Source organism: Capricornis sumatraensis, chromosome 15 (assembly GCF_032405125.1).
Source record: "Capricornis sumatraensis isolate serow.1 chromosome 15, serow.2, whole genome shotgun sequence".
NCBI lineage: Eukaryota > Metazoa > Chordata > Mammalia > Artiodactyla > Bovidae > Capricornis > Capricornis sumatraensis.
Genome location: NC_091083.1, coordinates 26,075,288 through 26,098,277, shown reverse-complemented (window position 1 = coordinate 26,098,277; position 22,990 = coordinate 26,075,288). Strand labels below are relative to the sequence as shown.

Genomic DNA, 22,990 nt, shown 5'->3' with positions numbered 1-22,990 from the left:
AGACTATACTATAAGCTACAGGAATCAAGACTATGGGACTGGCACAAAGATAGAAATATACATCAGTGGTACAGGATAGACAGCACAGAGATAAACCCACACACCTACCCTAACCCTGTGCCTATGGTGACCTAATCTATGACAAAGGAGGCAAGAATACACAAAGGAGAAAAGATAATCTCTTCAATAAGTGGTGCTGGGGAAACTGGACAGCTACACTTAAAAGAATGAAATTAGAACACTCCCTAACACCATACACAAAAATAAACTCAAGATGGATCAAAGACCTAAATGTAAGACTGGACACTATATAAAACTCTTAGAGGAACACACAGGAAAAACACTCTGAGATAAATCACAGCAAGATCTTTTTGTGACCTATATCCTAGAGTAATGAAAATAAACAAATGGGACCTAATTAAACTAAAAAGCTTCTGCACAGCAAAGGAAACCATAAGCTGAAAAGACAACCCTCAGAATGGGAGAAAATATTTACAAATGAAGCAACTAACAAAGGATTAATCTTCAAAATATACAAACAGCTCTTGAAGCTCAATATTAAAACAGTCTAATCAAAAAAATGGGCAAAAAACCTAAATAGACATTTGCTCAAAAAAAAAAAAAAAAATGGAGGCCCCTTTAAAAGACCTAATATAGAATTACCATATGACCCAGCCATCCCACTCCTGGGCATATACCCTGAGAAAACCATAATTCAAAAACACACATGTACCACAATCTTCACTGCACCACTGTTTACAGTATCCAGGGGATGGAAGCAACCTAAATGTCCATAACAGATAAAGGTATAAAGATGCGGTACATGTATGTAATGGAATGTTACTCAGCCATAAAAAATGAACAAAATTGAGTCATTTATAGGGATGAGGATGGAGGAGCCTGGTGGGCTGCTGTCTATGGGGTCGCACAGAGTCGGACCCGACTGAAGCAACTTAGCAGCAGCGGCATAGAGAAGTGGATGGCTCCAGAGTGTGTCATACAGAGTGAAGTCAGTCAGAAAAACAAATATCTCATAATGACACATATTGTGGAATCCAGAAAGATGGTGCAGATGAACCTATTTGCAGGGCAGAAATAGAGACACAGACATAGAGAACAAGCATGTGGACACAGTGGGGGAAAGGAAGGGTGGGACAGATTGGGAGATGAGGATTTTACACATATATGCTGCCATATGGAAAACAGACGGCCAGTGGGAAGCTGCTGTATATGTGTAGCACGGGGAGCTCAGGGCAGTGCTCTGTAATTACCTAGATGGCTGGGATGGTGGGCAGTGGGTGAGAGCGAGGTCCAGGGAGGAGGGATATATGTAATACAGCTGATTCACTTTGCTGTCCAGCAGAAAGACAACAGTGTAAAGCACTTATACTCCAATAAAAACCCACTGGTTTGTTTTTATTAATATGGGTAACTAATTTTTGACAAAGCCAAGAATATACAATGAGAAAAGGATAGTCTGTTTAATAAATAGTGTTGGGAAACTGGACAGTCACATGTAAAGGATGAAACCAAGCTTCTGTCTTATGCCATACCCAAAACTAACTCAAGACAGACAGACTGGAACATGAGACCCAAAACCATAAAACTAGAAGAAATTGTAGGGAATAAGCCCCTTGATATTAGTCTTTGTGTTGATTTTTTGGATTTGACAACAAAAGCAAAGGTAACAAAACCAAAAATAAAAACAAGTGGGACTACATAAAACTAAAAAGCTTCTACACAGGAAACCGTCAACAAAATAAAAACGAAACCTATGGGAGAAAATACCTGCAAACCATATATCCAAAAAGGGAGTAACATCAAAATATACAAGGATCTCATAGAAATACAATACCAAAAAAACCCCAAATAATTCATTTTTAAAATAGGCAAAAGTCCTCAATAGACACTTTTCCCAAAGAAGACCTATAAGTGGCTAACAAGAATATGAAAATTGTGCAACATCATTAATCATCAAAGAGCTACAAATCAAAAATACAGTGAGGTATCACCTCAAAACCTGTTAGGGTATCTATTATGAAAAAAACAAGAGAGAGAACATGCTGGTGAGGATGTGGAGAAAACAAAATTCTTGTAGACATTTGGTGAGAATGTAAACTTGTACAGCCACTATGGAAAACTGTATGAAGGTTCCTCAAGAAATTAAAAACAGAACTACTATATGATCCAGCAATCCCTCTTCGGGGTATATATCCAAAGGAAACAAAATTGTTATCTCAAAGACCTCTGCACTCCCATTTTCACAGCAACATTATTCACAATAGCTGGTGTATGGAAACAAAGTGTTCTTCAGCTGCTGATGCACGTGTGCACAAAATGTGTTTATACACACACACAGTGGAGGAGCATTCAGCCAAAAGTCAAGATTCACAGAAAAGTTGCAGAAAAGTAGCTGCCAGGACTAGGAGATGGGGGAGATATGGAGAGGTTGGTGAAAAGGTATAAACTTTCAACCACAAGTTGAATAAGGTTTGAGGATCTAATGTATAACATGGTGCCTAAAGCTGATAACACTGTATTGCATAATTGAAATTTGCTAAGTGAGAACTTAAATGTTCTCAACAAAAACTAATGAAGAGAAATGCTCAGGAAAAAATAGGATCACCCATTTTGTGGCACCAGGAGATACGTTCTTGGCAAAGAGGATAGAATACTAAAATAATTGCTGAACCACATAAAATTGGAAAGTTGACCAGTTGTTTTCTTACATGTTTAAATTGCCTTTTTAAGGTAAAAGAAAAAGTATGAAAAAAAAGAAAAGTATCGTAAAAGAAAAGTATGAAAAAAAAGAAAAGTATGGCCCCAAAATGATTATAGTGATATTTACCATTCATTTCATTATTTAAAACTGAGGATCTGAAAGACTCAGATTATATTAGCTATTTGTTTTGTGTGGTATGGATAGTCCAGATTGTGATATATGCAGATAGTCCCCAACTTACAATGGTTCAGCTGGACTATTTTTCAACTTTATGATAGTGCAAAAGCAATAGATCTTTAGTAGAAACTAGACTTTGAATTTGACTTTTAGTCTTTTCCCAGGCTGGTGATATGCAGTACAATACTCCCATTATGTTGGCTAGTGGGAGTGAAGTGATTATGGGTAAACAACTGATACACTTACAACCACTTGCCATACAGTATTCAATAAATTACATGAGATATAAAATACTTTATTATAAAATAGGCTTTGTGTTAGATGATTTTGTCCCGTTTTAGGCTAATGTAAGTGTTCAGAGTATATTTAAGTTAAGTGTTAGTCGCTCAGTCGTGTGTGACTTTGTGACCCCGTGGACTGTAGCCCACCAGGCTCCTCTGTCCACTGAGTTCTCCAGGCAAGAATACTGGAGTGGGTTGTCATGCCCCTTCTCCAGGGGATCTTTCCGATCCAGGGATCAAACCTGGGTCTCCTACATTGCAGGCAGTTTCTTTACTATCTGGCCAAAAGCTTTGGTATTCACGTTCAGTAGTTAGGTGTAATAAGAATATTTTCAATGTATCTTCACAGATCACTGCCTTGTTGTGGCGAAAGGGCTTGTGCAACTCAATGAAGCTGTGAGACATGCTGTGTAGGGCCACCCAAGACAGATGGGTGATAGTGGAGAGTTCTGACAAAACATGATCCACTAAAGCCTCTGACTGTGTGGATCATAACAAATTGTGGAAAAAACCTCTTAAGAGATGAGAATACCAGACCATCTTACGTGTCCCCTGAGAAACCTGTATGTGGGTCAAGAAGCAACAGTTAGAACCCTGTATGGAACAACTGATTGGTTCAAGATTGAGAAAGGAGTACGACAGGGCTGTCTGCTGTCACCCTGTCTGTTTAACCTATATGCTGAGCACATCATCAGAAATGCTGGGCTGGATGTTACAAGTTGGAATCAAGATAGGCGGAAGAAACATCAACAACCTCAGATATGCAGATGATACCACTCTAATGGCAGAAAATGAAGAGGAACTAAAGATTCTCTTGATAAGGGTGGAAGGAGAGTGAAAGAGTCGACTTAAAACTAATATTAAAAAAAATAAGATCATGGCATCCAGCCCCATTACTTCATAGCAAATAAAGGGGAAAAGGTGGAAGCAGTGAGGGAGTTCCTCTTCTTGGGCTCTAAAATCACTGCGGACAGTGACTGCAACCATGAAATCAGAAGGTGACTGCTTCTTGGCAGGAAAGCTATGACAGACCCAGACAGTGTGTTGAAAAGCAGACATTACTCTGCCAACAAAGATCTGTGTAGTCAAGGCTGTGGTTTTCCCAGTGGTCATGTACAGTTGTGAGCTGGACCATAAAGAAGGCAGAGCACCAAAGAATGGATGCCTTCAAACTGTGGTGCTGGAGAAGACTCGTGAAAGTCCATTGGACAGCACGGAGATCAAACCAGTCAATCTTAAGGGAAATCAACCCTGAATACTTGTCAGAAGGACTGATGCTGAAGATGAAGCTACAGTATTTTGGTCATCTGATGTGAACCGCCAACTCACTGGAACCGTTCCTGATGCTGGGAAAGATTGAGGGCAGAAGAAGAAGAGGGTATCAGAGAATGAGATGGCTGGGTGGCATCACTGATGCAATGGACAAAAAACGGAGCAAACTTCGGGAGATGGTGAGGGAGGGGGAGGCCTAGTGTGCTGCAGTCCACGGGGTCACAGAGAGTCGGACATAACTGGGTGACTAAACAACAACAACTCCAATATAAGTCAAGAAGACCTACACTGTATTCAGAATTCTCTGTCAGTACAAGGAGTAACTGATCCCATATTCTCAAAACCAACCCATGGATAATAACTTCTTCAGGAGGAGTCTTTCTGGAGTCATAACAAATACCAAATATTGACCTCAGAAACCATCCCTTCAAAGGAACCACAATTTGATTTCATTTCTTTGTGGAGTAATTTATGCCCTCATGCATTTTGTAGAAAACAGAGCTTCAGCCAGCAATTAGTGGAATTGATTGTGGTCAGGTAAAGAGAGGAAGAGAGTCCTACAAATAATACTAGACAAGCATCCCAAGATGACTGGGCATCATACCACACCTATACGAGGATCAACATCAGAGCCTAATGCTATAGGGGCAGAGGGCAATAGGCCTCACTAAGATGGGCAGGACATGGTGGAGAGGTCTGACAGAATGTGGTCCACTGGAGAAGGGAATGGCAAACCACTTCAGTATTCTTGCCTTGAGAACCCCATGAACAGTATGAAAATGCAAAATGATAGGATACTGAAAGAGGAACTCCCCAGGTCAGTAGGTGCCCAGTATGCTACTGGAGATCAGTGGAGAAATAACTCCAGAAAGAATGAAAGGATGGAGCCAAAGCAAAAACAATACCCAGTTGTGGATGTGACTGGTGATAGAAGCAAGGTCCGATGCTGTAAAAAGCAATATTGCATAGGAACCTGGAATGTTCGGTCCATGAATCAAGGCAAATTGGAAGTAGTCAAACAGGAGATGGCAAGAGTGAATGTTGACATTCTAGGAATCAGCGAACTAAAATGGACTGGAATGGGTGAATTTAACTCAGATGACCATTTTATCTACTACGGGCAGGAATCCCTTAGAAGAAATGGAGTAGCCATCATGGTCAACAAAAGAGTCCGAAATGCAGTACTTGGATGCAGTCTAAAAAACGACAGAATGATCTCTGTTCATTTCCAAGGCAAACCATTCCATATCACAGTAATCCAAGTCTATGCCCCAACCAGTAATGCTGAAGAAGCTAAAGTTGAACGGTTCTATGAAGACCTCCAACACCTTTTAGAACTAACACCCCAAAAAGATGTCCTTTTCATTATAGGGGACTGGAATGCAAAAGTAGGAAGTCAAGAAACACATGGGGTAATAGGCAAATTTGGCCTTGGAGTACAGAATGAAGCAGGGCAAAGGCTAATAGAGTTTTGCCAAGAGAATGCACTGGTCATAGCAAAGACCCTCTTCCAACAACACAAGAGAAGACTCTATACATGGACCTCACCAGATGGTCAACACCGAAATCAGATTGATTATATTCTTTGCAGCCAAAGATGGAGAAGCTCTATACAGTCAGCAAAAACAAGACCGGGAGCTGACTGCGGCTCAGATCATGAGTTCCTTATACCCAAATTCAGACTTAATTGAAGAAAGTAGGGAAAACCACTAGACCATTCAGGTATGACCTAAATCAAATCCCTTATGATTATACAGTAGAAGTGAGAAATAGATTTAAGGGACTAGATCTGATAGAGTGCCTGATGAACTATAAATGCAGGTTCATGACATTGTACAGGAGACAGGGATTAAGACCATCTCCATGGAAAAGAAATGCAAAAAAGCAAAATGGCTGTCTGGGGAGGCCTTACAAATAGTTGTGAAAAGAAGAGAAGCAAAAAGCAAAGGAGAAAAGGAAAGATAAGGAAATATAAGCATCTGAATGCAGAGTTCCAAAGAACAGCAAGGAGAGATAAGAAAGCCGCTTTCAGCGATCAATGCAAAGAAATAGAGGAAAACAACAGAATGGGAAAGACTGGAGACCTCTTCAGGAAAATTAGAGATACCAAGGGAACATCTCATGCAAAGATGGGCTCGATAAAGGACAGAAATGGTATGGACCTATCAGAAGCAGAAGATATTAAGAAGAGGTGGCAAGAATACACAGAAGAACTGTACAAAAAAGATCTTCACGACCTGGATAATCACGATGGTGTGATCACTCACCTAGAGCCGGACATCCTGGAATGTGAAGTCAAGTGGGCCTTAGAAAGTATCACTACGAACAAAGCTAGTGGAAGTGATGGAATTCCAGTTGAGCTATTTCAAATCCTGAGAGATGATGCCTTGAAAGTGCTGCACTCAATATGCCAGCACATTTGGAAAACTCAGCGGTGGCCACAGGAATGGAAAAGGTCAGTTTTCATTCCAATCCCAAAAAAAGGCAATGCCAAAGAATGCTCAAACTACCGCAGAATTGCACTCATCTCACACGCTAGTAAAGTAATGTTCAAAATTCTCCAAGCTAGGCTTCAGCAATACGTGAACCGTGAACTTCCAGATGTTCAAGCTGGTTTTAGAAAAGGCAGAGGAACCAGAGATCAAATTGCCAGCATCTGCTGGATCATCGAAAAAGCAAGAGTTCCAGAAAAACATCTATTTCTGCTTTATTGACTATGCCAAAGCCTCAGAGATCAAATTGCCAACATCTGCTGGATCATCGAAAAAGCAAGAGAGTTCCAGAAAAACATCTTATTTCTGCTTTATTGACTATGCCAAAGCCTTTGACTGTGTGGATCAGCACAAACTGTGGAAAATTCTGAAAGAGATGGGAATACCAGACCACCTGACCTGCCTCCTGAGAAACCTATATGCAGGTCAGGAAGCAACAGTTAGAACTGGACATGGAACAACAGACTGGTTCCAAATAGGAAAAGGAGTACATCAAGGCTGTATATTGTCACTCTGCTTATTTAACTTCTGTGCAGAGTACATCATGAGAAACACTGGGCTGGAAGAAGCACAAGCTGGAATCCAGATTGCCGGGAGAAATATCAATAACCTCAGATATGCAGATAACACCACCCTTATGGCAGAAAGTGAAAAGGAACTAAAAGCCTCTTGATGAAAGTGAAAGAGGAGAGTGAAAAAGTTGGCTTAAAGCTCAACATTCAGAAAATGAAGATCATGGCATCTGGTCCCATCACTTCATGGGAAATAGATGGGGAAACAGTGGAAACAGTGTCAGACTTTATTTTGGGGGGCTCCAGAATCACTGCAGATGGTGACTGCAGCCATGAAATTAAAAGACACTTACTCCTTGGAAGGAAAGTTATGACCAACTTAGATAGCATATTCAAAAGCAGAGACATTACTTTGCCAACAAAGGTCCATCTAGTCAAGGCTATGGTTTTTCCTGTGGTCATGTATGGATGTGAGAGTTGGACTGAAGAAAGGTGAGCACCGAAGAATTGATGCTTTTGAACTGTGGTGTTGGAGAAGACTCTTGAGAGTCCCTTGGACTGTAAGGAGATCCAGCCAGTCCAACCTAAAGGAGATCAGCCCTGGGATTTCTTTGGAAGGATTGATGCTATAGCTGAAACTCCAATACTTGGGCCACCTCATGCAGAGAGTTGACTCATTGGAAAAGACTCTGATGCTGGGAGGGATTGGGGGCAGGAGGAGAAGGGGACAACAGAGGATGAGATGGCTGGATGGCATTACCGACTCGACAGATATGAGTTTGGGTGAACTCTGGGAGCGGTGATGGATAGGGAGGCCTGGTGTGCTGCTATTCATGGGGTCGCAAAGAGTCAGACATGACTGAGCGACTGAACTGAACTGAAATGAAGATAATCTAGCCATCCACTAAAATAACATGCAAATAAAGCAAATCTTAATTGTGGGAAGGGTGTGGTGAGGGGAAATCACTAATCAGAATTGCTGCAATATATTATCTGAATTTCAGTTTTGAACAGAAATAATGAGTCATGAAAAGACAGGAAAATATGACCCACATATTAGAACAGAAGGCAACAGAAACTGCCCTGGAAGAGTAACCAAAGGGGACTTCCCTGATGGTCCAGTGGCTAAGACTCTGAGTCCCCAAGGCAGGGGGTCAGGGTTCAATCCTTGGTCAGGGAACTAGATCCTTTATGTTGCAACTAAGAGTTCACATGTCACAACTAAGAGACTAATGATCTTGTATGCTGCAACCGAGATTTGACACAGCCAAGTAAATAAACACTTTAAAAAAAAAGTGACCAAATATATCATTTCACAGAAAAAGATCTCAAAATAACACTTGTAAATGTGTGAGATAGAAATTATTTTGTAAAATAATAAAAGAACCAGCAGAAATTCAAGTATAATGATTACAATTCTAAAAATTCACTAGAGACGCTCCACAGTAGATTTAAACTGACAGAGGAAAGAATTCTGGAACTTGAAGATAGGTCAGTAGAGAAATTCAAGCTGAGGGACAGAGGGAAAAACAAAAGGAGTCAGCAGAGCCTCAGAGAAAACATCGACATATGTATCATGGGAGTTAGGAGAGAAAGGAGGGGAAAAACTCCAAGGAGTGTGTGGGTGAAAACTTTCCAAGTTTATTGAAAAATGCTAACCTAAATACATCAGGAAACTCAGTAATTCTGAGTAGGATAAGTTCAAGAATGTCAACAAAAGATGTACCATAATAAAAATGCAGAAAGTCAAAACAAGGAGAAAATCTTGAAGGCAGTTAGAAAGAAATAACTTGTGACTTAGAAGGGAAACCCCTCCCCATTAGATGAACAGCTTTCTTCTCAACATAAACCATGAAGGCCAGGATGCAGTGGAATAACATATTCAGAGTACTCAAGAAAAACGTGCAGACCAGAAATCCTACATCCAGCAAAGCTATTTACCAAAAACAAAAAGCAAAAAAACTTTTCAATGTAAACGAAAACTGAAGTTCTTCGATCTAAAAGCAAGTGACCCCAGATGGTAATTTGAATCCACGTGAAAAAGAGCACCAGGAAAGGTAATTAGGTAATTATAAAAAACAGTATAAATACATGTTTTCTCCTTAACTGATTTAGAAAGCAGTTGTAAATAATAGATGCATGTTATTCTCAGGCCTGTAACATATAGAAAAGTAATATTTGTATCATATATTTACCAACGACAGCACAAAGGATGTGAGTGGGAGCAAAGCTGTATGGGCTGAGTAAACTACTACAGAAGGTAAAGTAGTAATTTTAAAAGTATTACTGGATTTGTAACATGAATAGATACAGTATATATAATGGACATACTACAGTACAGGGGTAAAGAGAACAGAGCTTATAGCAGTAATGTTTCTATGTATCCCTGAATTAAGGCAGTATAAATCTGAAGCTGACTGTCATAAGTTATGATGTATATGGTAAACTCTCAAGCAACCTCCAAAAAAAAAAACCTCAATAAAGTACAGTTAAAAAAAAAAGCTACATTAGAAAATATTCACTTATGCAAAAGAAAGCAATAATAGAGGAACAAAAAAAGACATTAAAAGTTAAATTCAACTATATCAATAATAACATTAAGTGTAAATGGATTAAGTAATCTAGTTAAAAGAGAGTTTTTCAGAGAGGATTTTAAAAAAGTCATGATTCATCCCTGTGTGGTCTACAGGAGACACACTTTAGATTCACAAAGAGAAATAAAAGGAAGGAAAAAATATCATGCCAATAGCAACCTTAATAAAGCTGGATGGCTATACTAATATTAAATATACTTCAAAACAAGAAGTAATTGTACAGATAAAGAAGAACATTTTATAATAATTAAAAGGCCAATTCAAGAAAATATAAGTTACAAGCATGTGGATCAAATAGCAGAGCACCAAAATACATTTAGCAAAAACTGAGATAAATGAAAACAGAAACAGGTGATTCAGCAATAATAGTTGGAAGCTTCAGTACCCCCTTCTTTCAATAATGGAGAAAACAAGCTAGACAGAAGGTCAACCAGGAAGCTTTGAATGACACGATGAGTCAGGTAGACCTAACAGGCAGCCGTGTAACACTTTATCCAACAACAGAAAATGCGTCCTTCCAGTAAATGTGAAACATATTCTAAGACAGACAGTGTGCTCCGTGATCAAGTAACTTCAGTAAGTTTAAAGGGACAGAAGTAATATAGAGTATACTCTCTGATCCCAAAGGAATGAGACTGGAAATCAGTAGCAGGGAAAAAATAGGGAAAAGCAATAAATATGTCTAAATTAAACCACAGACTATTAAATAGCAAATTAATCAAAGATGAAATCCCAGGAATTCCCCGGCAGTCCAGTGGTTAGGACCCTGAGCTTTCACTTCTGTCATAAGTTAAGATGTATATGGTAAACTCTCGAGCAACCTCCAAAAAAAAGGAAACCTCAATAAAGTACAGTTAAAAAAAAAAAGCTACATTAGAAAATGTTCACTTATGCAAAAGAAAGCAATAATAGAGGAACAAAAAAAGACATTAAAAGTTAAACTCAACTATATCAATAATAATATTAAGTGTAAATGGATTAAATAATCCAGTCACTGGGTTCAATCTGGGTTCAATCCCTGGTCAGGGAGGGTCCTGCAAGCCACGTGGCACAGCCAAAAGTAAAAGAAGAAAAGATATCGCAAGGGGAATCAAAATTCTTAAAGATAAATGAAAATGAAGACACAGTACACCTAGTTTTAAGGAATGCATCTAATGAAGTTAATAGAAATTTATAAATGTCTTTATTAAGAAAGAAAGATCTCAAACCAATGATTTAAACTACCACCTTTAAACACTGGGAAAACAACAACCTATACTTAAAGCAAGTGGAAGGAAAGAAAAAAGAAAAACTAGGCCAGAAATTAATGAAATAGACTAGAGACTGGAAAAGTAGAGAAACGTCAATGAATCCAAAAGCGGATTCTTGGAAAATATTAATAAGATTGACAATCATTTAACTAGATTGACAAAAAAGAAAAAACATTAACAGAATCAAAATGAAAAGAGATAGCACTACTAAACATACAGAAATAAAAAGGACTGTAAAGGAATACTCTGAAATGTAGGCCTAGAGACTGGATACCTATTTCTCTAATAGCTATCAATGAAATGGACAAATTCCTAGAAAGACATAAACTACTAGAACTGAATCAAGAAGAAATAGAAAAGCAAAAGAGACCTATAACAATTGAAGAGACTGAATCAGTAACTTAATTAAAAAAAAAAAAAAAACTATTCACAAAGAAAAGCCCAGGCCCGTATGGTTTCACTGCCGAATTCTACCAAACATTCAAAGAAGAATTAATACCAAAACTTCACAAACCTTCCCAAAATAGAAGCGAGGGAATACTTCCCAAAGCATTTTATAAGCCAGTATTACCCTAATAGCAAACCAAAGACTTCAATGAGAAGAAAACTACAGACTAGTTTTTCATGTGAAGATGGATATAAAAATTCTCAACAGGATATAGCACACTGGATCCAGAAACTAATAAAAATAATTATGTACCCTAATCAAGTGGGATTTCTAAGAATGCAGAGTTGATTCAATGTCTGAAAATCAATTAATGTAAACTCATCATCACTTCATAGATCTTCCCTGTAGCTCAGATGGTAAAGAATCTGCCTGCAAGGCAGGAGACCTGGGTTTGATCCCTGGGTCAGAAAGATCCTCTGGAGAAGGGAACAGCAATCCACTCCAGTATTCTTGCCTGGAGAATCCCATGGATAGAGGAGCCTGACTGGCTACAGTTCGTGGGGTTACAGAGTCAGACACGACTGAGCGACTAACACACACACACATCATCAGTTCAGGTCAGTTGCTCAGTCGTGTCTGACTCTACGACCCCATGGACTGCAGCCCGCCAGGCTTCCCTGTCCATCACCAACTCCTGAAGCTTGCCTAAGCTCATGTCCATCGAATCAGTGATGCCATCCAACCATCTCATCCTCTGTTGTCCCCTTCTCCTCCTGCCTTCAATCCTTCCCAGCATCAGGGTCTTTTCCAATGAGTCAGTTCTTTGTATTAGGTGGCCAAAATATTGGAGTTTCAGTTTCAGCATCAGTCCTTCCAATGAATATTCAGGACTGATTTCTTTTAGGATTGACTGGTTTGATCTGCTTGCTGCCCAAGGGACTCTCAAGCGTCTTCTCCAACACCACAGTTCAAAAGCATCAGTTCTTTGACACTCAGCTTTCTTTATAGTCCAACTCTCACATCCATACATGACTACTGGAAAAACCATAGCTTTGACTAGATGGGCCTTTGTCAGCAAAGTAACGTCTCGGCTTTTTAATACGCTGTCTAGGTTTGTCATAGCTTTTCTTTCAAGATCTTTTAATTTCATGGCTGTAGTCAAAATCACCATCTACAGTGATTTTGGAGCCCAAGAAAATAAAGTCTCTCACTGTTTGCCATAAAGTCTCCCTGTCTATTTGCCATGAAATGATGGGACTGGATGTCATGATCATATTTATTTGAATGCTGAATTTTAACCCAGCTTTTTCACTCTCCTCTTTTACTTTCATTAAGAGCTCTTCAGTTCCTCTTCACTTTCTGCCATAACGATGGTGTCATCTGCATATCTGAGATTATTGATATTTCTCCCAGCAATCTTGATTCCAGCTTGTGCTTCATCCAGCCCAGCATTTCACATAATATACTCTGCATATAAGTTAAATAAGCTGGGTGACAATATACAGCCTTGTCGCATACTCCTTTCCCAATTTGGAACCAGTCTGTTGTTCCATGTTCAGTTCTAACTATTGCTTCTTGACTTGCATACAGATTTCTCAGGAGGCAGGTAAGGTGGTCTGGTATTCCCATCTCCTTATGAACTTTCCAGTTTGTTGTGATCCACATAGTCAAAGGCTAACTCATCATAAAATCATATCATCCCTGGTGGCTCAGATGGTAAAGAATCTGCCTGCAATTCAGGAAACCCCGATTCAGTCCCTAGGTTGGGAAGATACCCTGGAGAAGGGAATAGCAAGCCACTCCAGTATTCTTGGCTGGAAAATTCCATGGACAGAAGAGCCTGGCAGGCTACAGTCCATGGGGTTGCAAAAGAGTTGGATACGACTGAGCAACTAACACTTTAACTTCACTTTCATCATATTAATAGAATAAAAAATAAGATTATCTTAGTAGAAGCATCTTACAAAATCCAACACTCCTGCATGATAAAACAACAAATTAGGAATAAGAGGGAAGTGCCTCAACCCAGTAAAGAAAATCTACTAAAAACTTCAGTTAAAAGCATGCTTACTGGTGAAAGAGAGGATGTTTTCTTACTAAGATCAAGAATAAGACAAGGATGTCTGCCCTCACCACTTCTATTCAACATTTATGAGGTTCTAGCCAGAACAGTTAGGTGAGAAAAGTAGACTAAAAAGGAAGAAGTAAACTGCCCTTGTTTGCTGATAACATGATTTTATCCATACAAAATGCTAAGTAATTAACTAAAAAACCACTGGAACTAATAAAATTCATCAAGATTGCAGGAAACATAAATGTACAAAAATACTTTATGAACAATCTGAAAATGAAATTAAAATAATTTCATTCATAATAGCATCAAACAGAATAAAATAGGAATAAATTTAACAAAAAGAAGTACACACTTCAAAAACTAGAAAACAATGAAAGAAATTGAAGGTCAAAACAAATGGAAAAATATCTCCTTTTTGTGGATCAGAAAATTTAACATTGTTATTGAAGGCTGCTATTTCCCTAAATGTCAGAGCTAAAACTATAAAATTATTGTGTTGGCAAAAAAGTTCATTTGGTTTTTTTTTCCCATGACATCTTACAGAAGAAATCAAATGAACATTTTGGCCAACCCAATCTTAGAAGAAAATAGGAGGCTAAGTCATGACCTTGGATTCAGCAAAAGTATTCTCGGATAGGACAACAAAAGTCCAAGCAGTGTGCATATCATCAAAATTAAAAACTTTTATGCTTCACAGGACACCACTAAGAACCTAAGATGACAACCTACACAATGGGAGAAAATCCTTGCAGATCCTTTATTTGATGAAGGGCTTGTATCCAGAATATAGAAAGAACCAACCCATACAACTCAATAATAAAGACAAATCTGGGGCTTCCCTGGCGGTTCAGAGGTTAAAACTCCTGAGTTCCCACTGCAGGTGTGTGGGTTCAGTCCCTAGGTGGGGAACTAGGAAAGTACATGCCACATAGCACATTAGAAAAAAAAAAAAAAAAACCTTACCCAAATAAAAAAGGAAAAAAGGATCTGAACAGACCGTTCTCCAAAGAAAATATACAAATGGCCAATAAACATGAAAAAAAAGTGTTCAGTATCTCTTATCATTTGGGAGATGCAAATCAAAATCACAAGATAGCACCTTATACCGACTAAGATGTGGAATAATACAACAAAATTGGATTATGAGTTTTAGGAGGGATGTAGAGAAATCAGAAGCCCCTATTGGAAAACAGTAGGGCAGTTCCTCAAAAAGTTAAACATAGAATTATCACATGACACAGCAGTTCCACTCCTAGGTACATACTATCCACCCACAAAAAGAAAAAAGATAAATGAAAACATATGCCCACACAAAAATTTATACACAAATGTTTATAGCAGCATTATTTATAATAGCCAGAAGATAGAAATAAATGTTTATCAACTGATAAATGCATAAACAAAATGTGGTATATCCACAATGGAATGCTGTTCTCCAATAAAAAGAAATGAAGTCATGATATATGCTACAACTTGGATGAACCTGGAAAACATGACCTTAAGTGAGAGAAGCTAGCCACACAAATGCACACATGATTCCACTCATATGGAAGTCCAGAATACAGAAATCTCTAGATCCTCTGTTAGGTCTATAGACTCTCCACAGGGATTCATAGTTGCTTACTGCTTGGTGAGGAATGGGGTAGGATGAGAAGGATGGAGAATGATAGCTAATGGGTATGGGGGTTCTTTTTGAAGTGATAAAAATGTTCTAAAATCGGTCATGATGATGGCTGCACATCTGAATATACTAAAAACCACTGAATTAGACACTTTAAGTGGATGAATTGTATAGTCTGTGAATTATATCTCAGTTAAGCTATTAAAAAAAAAAGTCTTCGTGTACTGTTGTAATCTCCAAAATATTTTGTTAAATAAGATGCAGGAGTTTTAAAAAAAGTTATTCCATATCCTATATGTAGGTTGTGTATCCTATAGTTACATGAATCTATAAATGTATTAAAATTCACAGAACTATACAACAAAAGAAGAAAAGATAATTTTATTGTATGATGATGTAAAAACATAAAATCTTTAAAAATACAGTAGAAGTGAGAGAGGAGGGATATTGTCACCAGAGTTGGTAGTTCTGGTGGTGGACACTGGGAGAAGCTTCAAGAAGAAGGTTACACTTCCAAGTACCTTGAAGGGTGGTTTGGCTCTGGACAGATATTTAAGGAGAGGTTTGATAAAGAAAAGAAAATCATTTCATACAAATGTTAACAATGGCTAACAGTACAGGGTAGGGAATTTCTTTTTTTTTTTTTTTTAATTGCAATATAATTCCTTTACAGTGTTGTTAGCAGGGTGGGGAATTTGTGACCATCTGGGGAGCATTAAGATAGCTCGGTGGTTAAAAAAAAAAAATCCCCCTGCCAATGCAGGAGATACAGGTTCAGTTCCTTGGTTGGGAAGATCCCCTGGATCTTTCCACTGTGGGATCTTCCCACTCCAGATTTCTTGTCTGGGAAATCCTTTGAACAGAGAGAAGCCTGGCGGGCTACTGTCCACAGGGTTGCAAACAGTCAGACATGACTTAGCAACTAAACAGCGAAAGGGAGCATTCCTTGTTCAACAGGATGCATATGCAGGAAAGAAAACAGACTGTGAATTTCCCTGTGTGTCAGGTTAAGAAGTGAACACTTTGTTGTATGGTCACTGGTGAGCCATCAAAAGTACTTGATGAGAACTCTGCCTTAGGGATATTATTCCATAGAACTGCTAACAAGTAAGTTTAGACCAGTTAGAAGGCTATTATATTAATTTAGTTAGAGAGTGAAGGACTCATACAGGTGGTGGAGATCTGAGATGGGAACAGATGGAATCAATATTGTGAAGAATGTGGAGCTGGCTGGAGAGGAAGAAAAAAGTCCCCCAGATTGGCCCTTCGGTTTTGAGCCTATGTGACTGGGATGATAACACTGTTAGGAAAAGGAAGGAAAAGCAGAGAAGTTGATGAGTTTAGGTTGGGATTCGTTTAGTCTGAGGAGCTAAGAGATCTCTAAGGAAGGGAGTTAATGGCAGTTAGGGAAGTGCGTGGTGTGGTCAGCACCACACCCACAGATTAAACCAACCTTGCATGGAAAATATTTGGGGGTAAAAATCTAGAAAGTTCCAAAAGGCAAAACATGAATTTGCATCACACTGGCAACACTTTACACAGCATTTAGATTGTATTAGGTACTGTAAGTGATCTAGAGATGATTCAAAACAAACAAGAGGATATCATAGGTTATATAAAATGTGAGAAAGATATATATATGGTGATACAATCAGAGTTTTGAGTTGGGAAAGCTGGAAGTCAGGGAAGCTTACATTGGATAACCTCAAGTTTTTTCCCATAAAATAAGCAAGGTCATTCATTGAGTGGAAAGTAGGGGATAGAATTAAAGAGTGTTTCTAAGCAGCTTTAAATATTTTCTCTAATTCTGCCCTTTGTATGAATGAAAAACAAATGATCCACATCAGTTATAATAGGTAATATTTACTGAGCCTTTAACATCTGCTAGGTATCATGCTAAGAGCTTATTTCAAACTTAAAACATCCCTAACAGACAAAAGGTATTAGCAGTTTTATCCACATATTACAGAGGGTAATACATGAGACAGACAAAGGATTGGAAATAGCTCAAGGTTACCCAGAGGTGGAACCAAGACCGAATACAGAATCTAACTATGAGCTGGTCACAGGATATTTTCTGAGGTTTTACTTTCAAATTTCTTTAAAGCAGTGAAATATTGGTTCAAGAATTTACATGGATTAAGGGGAATAGAATACAAAGTATGTATTCCATGTATACAATGGAATGTAACCTCAATACAGTTAATAAGTAGAGAATGGCTTGTTTAATAAACGCACTGAGGCAGATAACTATCCATTTTTAAATTTATTTAATTTTGATCTCCTGTTTAAAGTATATATATATATATAGCAGCAATCAGAGCAGTGGTAGGGCTGAAATGGACACAGGGGCACAGGGAAAACATTCTAGGGTAACAGGAATGTTCTATAATTTGATTAGAATGTTGGCTACATGTTTTGGTCAAAATTCATTGAAATGTACATTTAAAGTCTGTACCTTCCACTCTATGTAAAATTTATAGCAGTTTTAAAAAGGGAAATCTATCTATAGACCTCTAAGACATCATTAAATTAAAAAAAATATTCTGGAAAAAAAAAGCAAACTGTAAGGTGAGACATACAATATAATAACATTTATTTATAAGAAAGGGAATAATTCTTTCTGTGGATCACTTGCATATATATGTAAATGTCTCATGGTTCTTGGGTCAAACTGCCCTACTCCACCAAGAGGTCCTTCCCCCAGGATCAGTCTTAGTGCTTTCAGGGTTTCTTTATGGGATGCAAAGACAGACCTCTGTATTAGCTTAAGAGTAAATCTCTCCACTGTTCATAATATTCATTGGTATAATAGTCTTCAGTGAAGAAAGATAATCTTTCAGGAAACTGTACCTAAAAAACATGATGTGTTCGTATAATGATTTTGAAAACTAGTACATCTTCAGAAGCAGCCTTGTGTAAAGGGGGCTGAATGGGCTGAGTTCTTGTCCTGACTCTGCCACTTGATTAAACTGACATTTTGGAACAACTCCTTTAATCTCTCTGGGCTTCAGTTTTCTGTTAGTTAGAAAGAATGGACTGAGCTGATCACTGAGGGTCCATCCAGGTCTAAGATTCAATAAGCTCTGTTCCTTCACACGGACCTTGTATGAAATAGGTCATTACACCTACAGTAAACATGTGGAAAGTCAGCTTTTCTCTTTTATATTTTGAAACAGGTGACAACCAAAGCCAAGCAGCTGAAGGATTCAGTTACCTGCTCCCCAGGTGAGTCAGCACCCACTCCATCCCAGTAACCTCAAGCCATGTCTTCAAAATAACCCCCCTTTCATAACTGCTTTAAAAATGATGGTGTTTAATAGTTGTGCCCAATGAACTCTACTGGTCATCTCTCTAAAAAGGGTCCATTTACAATCACCCACCAGCCAGTCCAGCCCTGCACACACAGTAGTGCTAAGATGTACTTAAATAAGTTTGAGGAGCTGTAGAAACCTTGTTCTTCTTTAGTATGGGGGGAGCTAGGGGGAGGGGACTCATGGGAAAGCCAGTCTGTACCGTTTTTCCACACTGACCACAGTTGGCACCGCACACACAGAGCATCCTTAAGAAAAGATCAAGCAGCTTCCCCAAGAATCTATGTTTTTCAGAATCCATTTTCTCAAAGACTAAATGGAATTTTGTAAGAGCCCCATACTATTTGCTTGAAGCCAGGAAGAAGTGTGCCTTCAAGCTTCCAACTCTACTTAAATACAGGTCACTGTACTAGATGTAACCAGCCAGCAACCAGCAAACCCTGAGATCTGGAAAAGTCTCCCTGGGGAGGACAGGGCGTGGATGCTAAGGGCTCAGGGGGGAGGGCATTCTCGATTGCTTTCCCACCAGGACAGCTGTTGGTCTGGCGTGAAGGCAGGGACCGGCAAACAGCGTTCCGTGAAAGATGCTCCCCTCCAAGACGGTCTCCAGAAACATGCTCTTGAAAAGGCAGCGGGGAGTTGGGTGGGCCGTGGACCGGTCTTTCTAGAGAGTAGGAGGGGTCAGGAGTATGTGAGGAGGGCAGGAAAGGCGTGGTTGAACATTTGGGGGGTCTCCGAGGTGACGCCTGTGGGTGGCTGTGGTGCAGGGCCCCAGGCAGTCAGTGAGCCCAGTGAAGGGTCTGACATTGAGTCTGCTGACACTCGTGGAGTTAGCAGCAGCCCTGGGTCCTGAAGAACAGCCTTCCTAACCTAGAAAGTAGGCGGTTAGTCCCTGCACTTCCTCTGATCACAGCCGACTCTGGAGGGCCCTGTTCCTCAGAGTGGTGGAAGGACCATGGCCCGGAATCAGACAGAAGCGAGTTCGGATCCCAGCTCTGCGGCTGCCGAGGGTGACGTCCCTCCCCTGTACAACTGGGGTACCGATGGCTGTCTTTCTAGAATACTGGGAATGTTCAGTAAGATACACGCAAAATGCCCCACCACTGTCTGCTGCGGCGGCCACACCACCGCGGCTCTTACTCCCTGAACCGACTTTCCTCTCCCCGTGTGTCCCTCCACACAGGGATGGTCAGGCTCTCGGAACTCAGATCCACAGCTCAGAGCCCCAGGCCCACCAGGCCCACCGCAGCCTTGCCGGACAGCATCATCACCCAGCGGGAAGAGGCCCAGTCGGCCACGGAGGAGGAGGAGGAGGAGGAGGCGGCCGAGCGGGGGGCAGAGGCCGCGGAGGAGAGCCGGCCGCGGAGGCGGAGGCCCGCCCGGCCCCCCGAGCCGGAGGAGCGCGTCCGGGGGAAGAGGCAGAAGGACTTCGACCTGTCAGAGCAGCAGTCCAGTGACGAGGAGAGCCAGCAGCGAGCGCGCGCGCGCGCCGCAGAGGAGCCCTGGACTCAGAACCAACAGAAGCTTCTGGAACTAGCGCTACAGCAGTACCCGAGGGGATCCTCTGACCGCTGGGACAAGATAGCCAAGTGTGTCCCGTCCAAGAGCAAGGTGGGTGGCGCCCGGAAGGGCCTCTGGGGCCTCCAGACACAGGGAAGTGGCTTGTGGCCCCACCCGCCCGGCCCTCATCTCGCGCCCCCTCCTATCCTTCCTGTCCAACCCGTCCTTCCCCTGCCAGCTGCCTTCCAGTAGGCTCCCTCTGACAGCGTGTGAATCTGTGCACCTGCCTGAGCATACATGAGGTCGAGAGTCTTAAGTGTCATCATTACAGCGACCAGTTATTTTTTCTCATCGAAAACCTCATGCACAGAACATGAAGTTCCCCGAGACAGTACTGCCGACCTTCTGGAGCCTTCGTCGTGCCAGTGGGGGCTGGGCCAGGGGAGGGACTGACAGGTGGACACCAGGACCAGGATCCAGCTTGTCCCTGCAGCGCTGTCCGCCCCGTTTACAGCTCCTTAAACACGTCCGCAGAGGGTTCCCCGACACCAGCTCAGAGCGGGCGGCGGCCCCTGTGGAGAGGCAGGCCCCACCCGACCCCGGCTTCCGCGCTGACAGTGCGGAGCCTCCCATATGATCTTCTCAACTCTGGCCCTACCTCACAACACAGTTTCCTGGGCTGCTTTCCTCGTACCCACACCCTTTGTCTGAGACACCAGAACACTGAGAAATCAAAAGAGCCAATCTCTGCTGCCTCCTGTGCCCACCACTCAGTAGCCTGTGGGCACACTGATGTTCATTTACATTTTTTTTTAATTGAAATTCAGTGTTGGAAAATCTAGCTTGTGGCCATAGCTGCCCCCATGTGTATAGGTCTAGTTTATCTCCTTTAAAATAATGAAGTTGAGAATTCCTGAGGAGAAAAATACACCATTAGCAGTTGACCTGTTTAAGAAACACACCTCCTTCCAAGCCCCTCCAACTGATTTGCCAGAAGAAATGATTTTCCCTGAATTCCTCTAGCATTTGTGGGTACACAGGCATCTACAGGTGCGATGAGTCAACAATGGCTTAAAATGAAGGAGCTGCAACCATGGGTTCCTGGGGGTGGGATGCTCAAGCTCACTGCCTTGGGGGTTTGGAAACCTTCCTGTTTCAGGGAGGAATGTCCTGCAAGGGTTCCTTCCCTTTAAGCCTGACATCAGAACCAGGTCCAGGGGAGGTTCAGCCACCCCTGCTGGCTCACTGCCCCTGGGTGACTCCCCGGAAGTGGCCCACAAGCCACTGGGTGACTGGGGCCTGAGAGAGGAGCCAGGCCCCCGGCGCTGCCCCGGCAGGCCTGCTGCTCAGAGCCCCTGTGTCCTCCAGTGGAGCACTGGGCCGCTGAGCACCACATCTCACACTTGGCTCTGCCACGGGCAGAATAGTTAGGAAAAGGCTGATATTTTAGGCAGGTGGTCCTTGGGGATGCAGGAGAGGCACTTGTTAGATGTTTCTCTCAGAACACTGCTAAAGCCAAAACCCCAGGAGGAGAGTGAACACTCGTTCTTTGTCCCAGACAGCTGATAAAGTCATCTGCAGCAGACCACAAACCAGTTACCTGGTTTCCCACATGACCTTAAGTTAGTGAAGGGTTACGGTGCCTCTGGGGTGTTTCTGAACAGAAACAGAGATGGTTCTGGAAAGTACCCTGTGATACACAAAGAAGCAGTGAGGCCGCTCCGTGCTTCATCAAGGTCCTCACCCCAAGGAGTGGCAGCTACAGGCAGCTGGGTCTTAAACTGTCAGTTCTGCAGCCTGAGGGGCTGGAAGACCCTCTGGTGCTGGGGTGCGCCTGAGGAGAGCAGGGCACGGTCCGGGAGGTCCAGGCCAACAGGACAGCCCTTGGTCAGGACTGGGCAGGGCGGGCTAACCCCGCAAGGGGCACACCGATTGTAACTGTCACCCCACCCCCTCTTTCTCTCTCTCCAGGAAGACTGTATCGCCAGATACAAGCTGCTGGTTGAACTGGTTCAAAAGAAAAAACAAGCTAGAAGCTGAATCCCCTGGAAGATGTTGTTTACCTCCATTTTCCAAAAGGATTATTTTTAAAATCTTATGCAGAAATTTACATTTTGTACCTCAGTATTTCTATACGTCATGTGCCTTAGTGAAAAAAAAAATTAAAATTTTAAAATAAACGTTGTGCTATATTGTTTAAACATACTGTGTTAACAGAAAAACAGATTTGGGTATTTTATAGATTATTTTCTCTCTCATCACTGCAAAGCTTAATTTCCTGGGGACAAACAGAATAGTGCTTTTCTAACAGTCAGGCAAATGTATGAAGGAACATGAGTGAACTAATGTGTAAGAATTAAAACAATGTTTCTTTGACCAAAGATCACACCAGTTGATGTGTAGCAGGATGCTGGTGTTTTTATTGAGCTAGCTAGCAGTAATGTGGGGTTATCTTAACTCTATGTATTAATATGTAGATTAATATATGTAATTTTAATATATGGATACATTATATGTATCTAAAAAAAAAAATACGGACATAGGTAATAAACTGTGACTTCCAGAAATACATCCCCAACTATAGAATTTCCAGAGAACACATAGGCAATGTTTTTAGGATATGGTGACTTTGGGCCCCACTTTTCAATATCCACGTTAAAAGTCACTATTTTGTGCTGTTAATTTTGAATGAACCATCACCATCAACTGTGCACTCCTTTTTAAATATGTCATTTGCTCAGGACTTGGAAATAGTTTGCTAAAGTACAAACTGCCTAAACTTAAAAACCATTA

At 41.0% G+C, this 22,990-nt stretch overlaps 1 protein-coding gene across 1 annotated transcript in view; it reads left to right on the top strand.

Annotated features, from left to right (window-relative positions):
- Positions 1-22,337, top strand: part of DNAJC1 (DnaJ heat shock protein family (Hsp40) member C1) — a 189,775-nt gene extending 167,438 nt beyond the window's left edge. Inside the window, exons 10-12 of the mRNA XM_068987402.1 lie at positions 18,563-18,611; positions 19,881-20,308; positions 22,169-22,337. Coding sequence (XP_068843503.1) covers positions 18,563-18,611; positions 19,881-20,308; positions 22,169-22,237 — 546 coding nt within the window. The 3' untranslated portion in view covers positions 22,238-22,337. The remainder of the gene's footprint in view (positions 1-18,562; positions 18,612-19,880; positions 20,309-22,168) is intronic.
- The last annotated feature ends 653 nt before the right edge of the window (positions 22,338-22,990 follow it).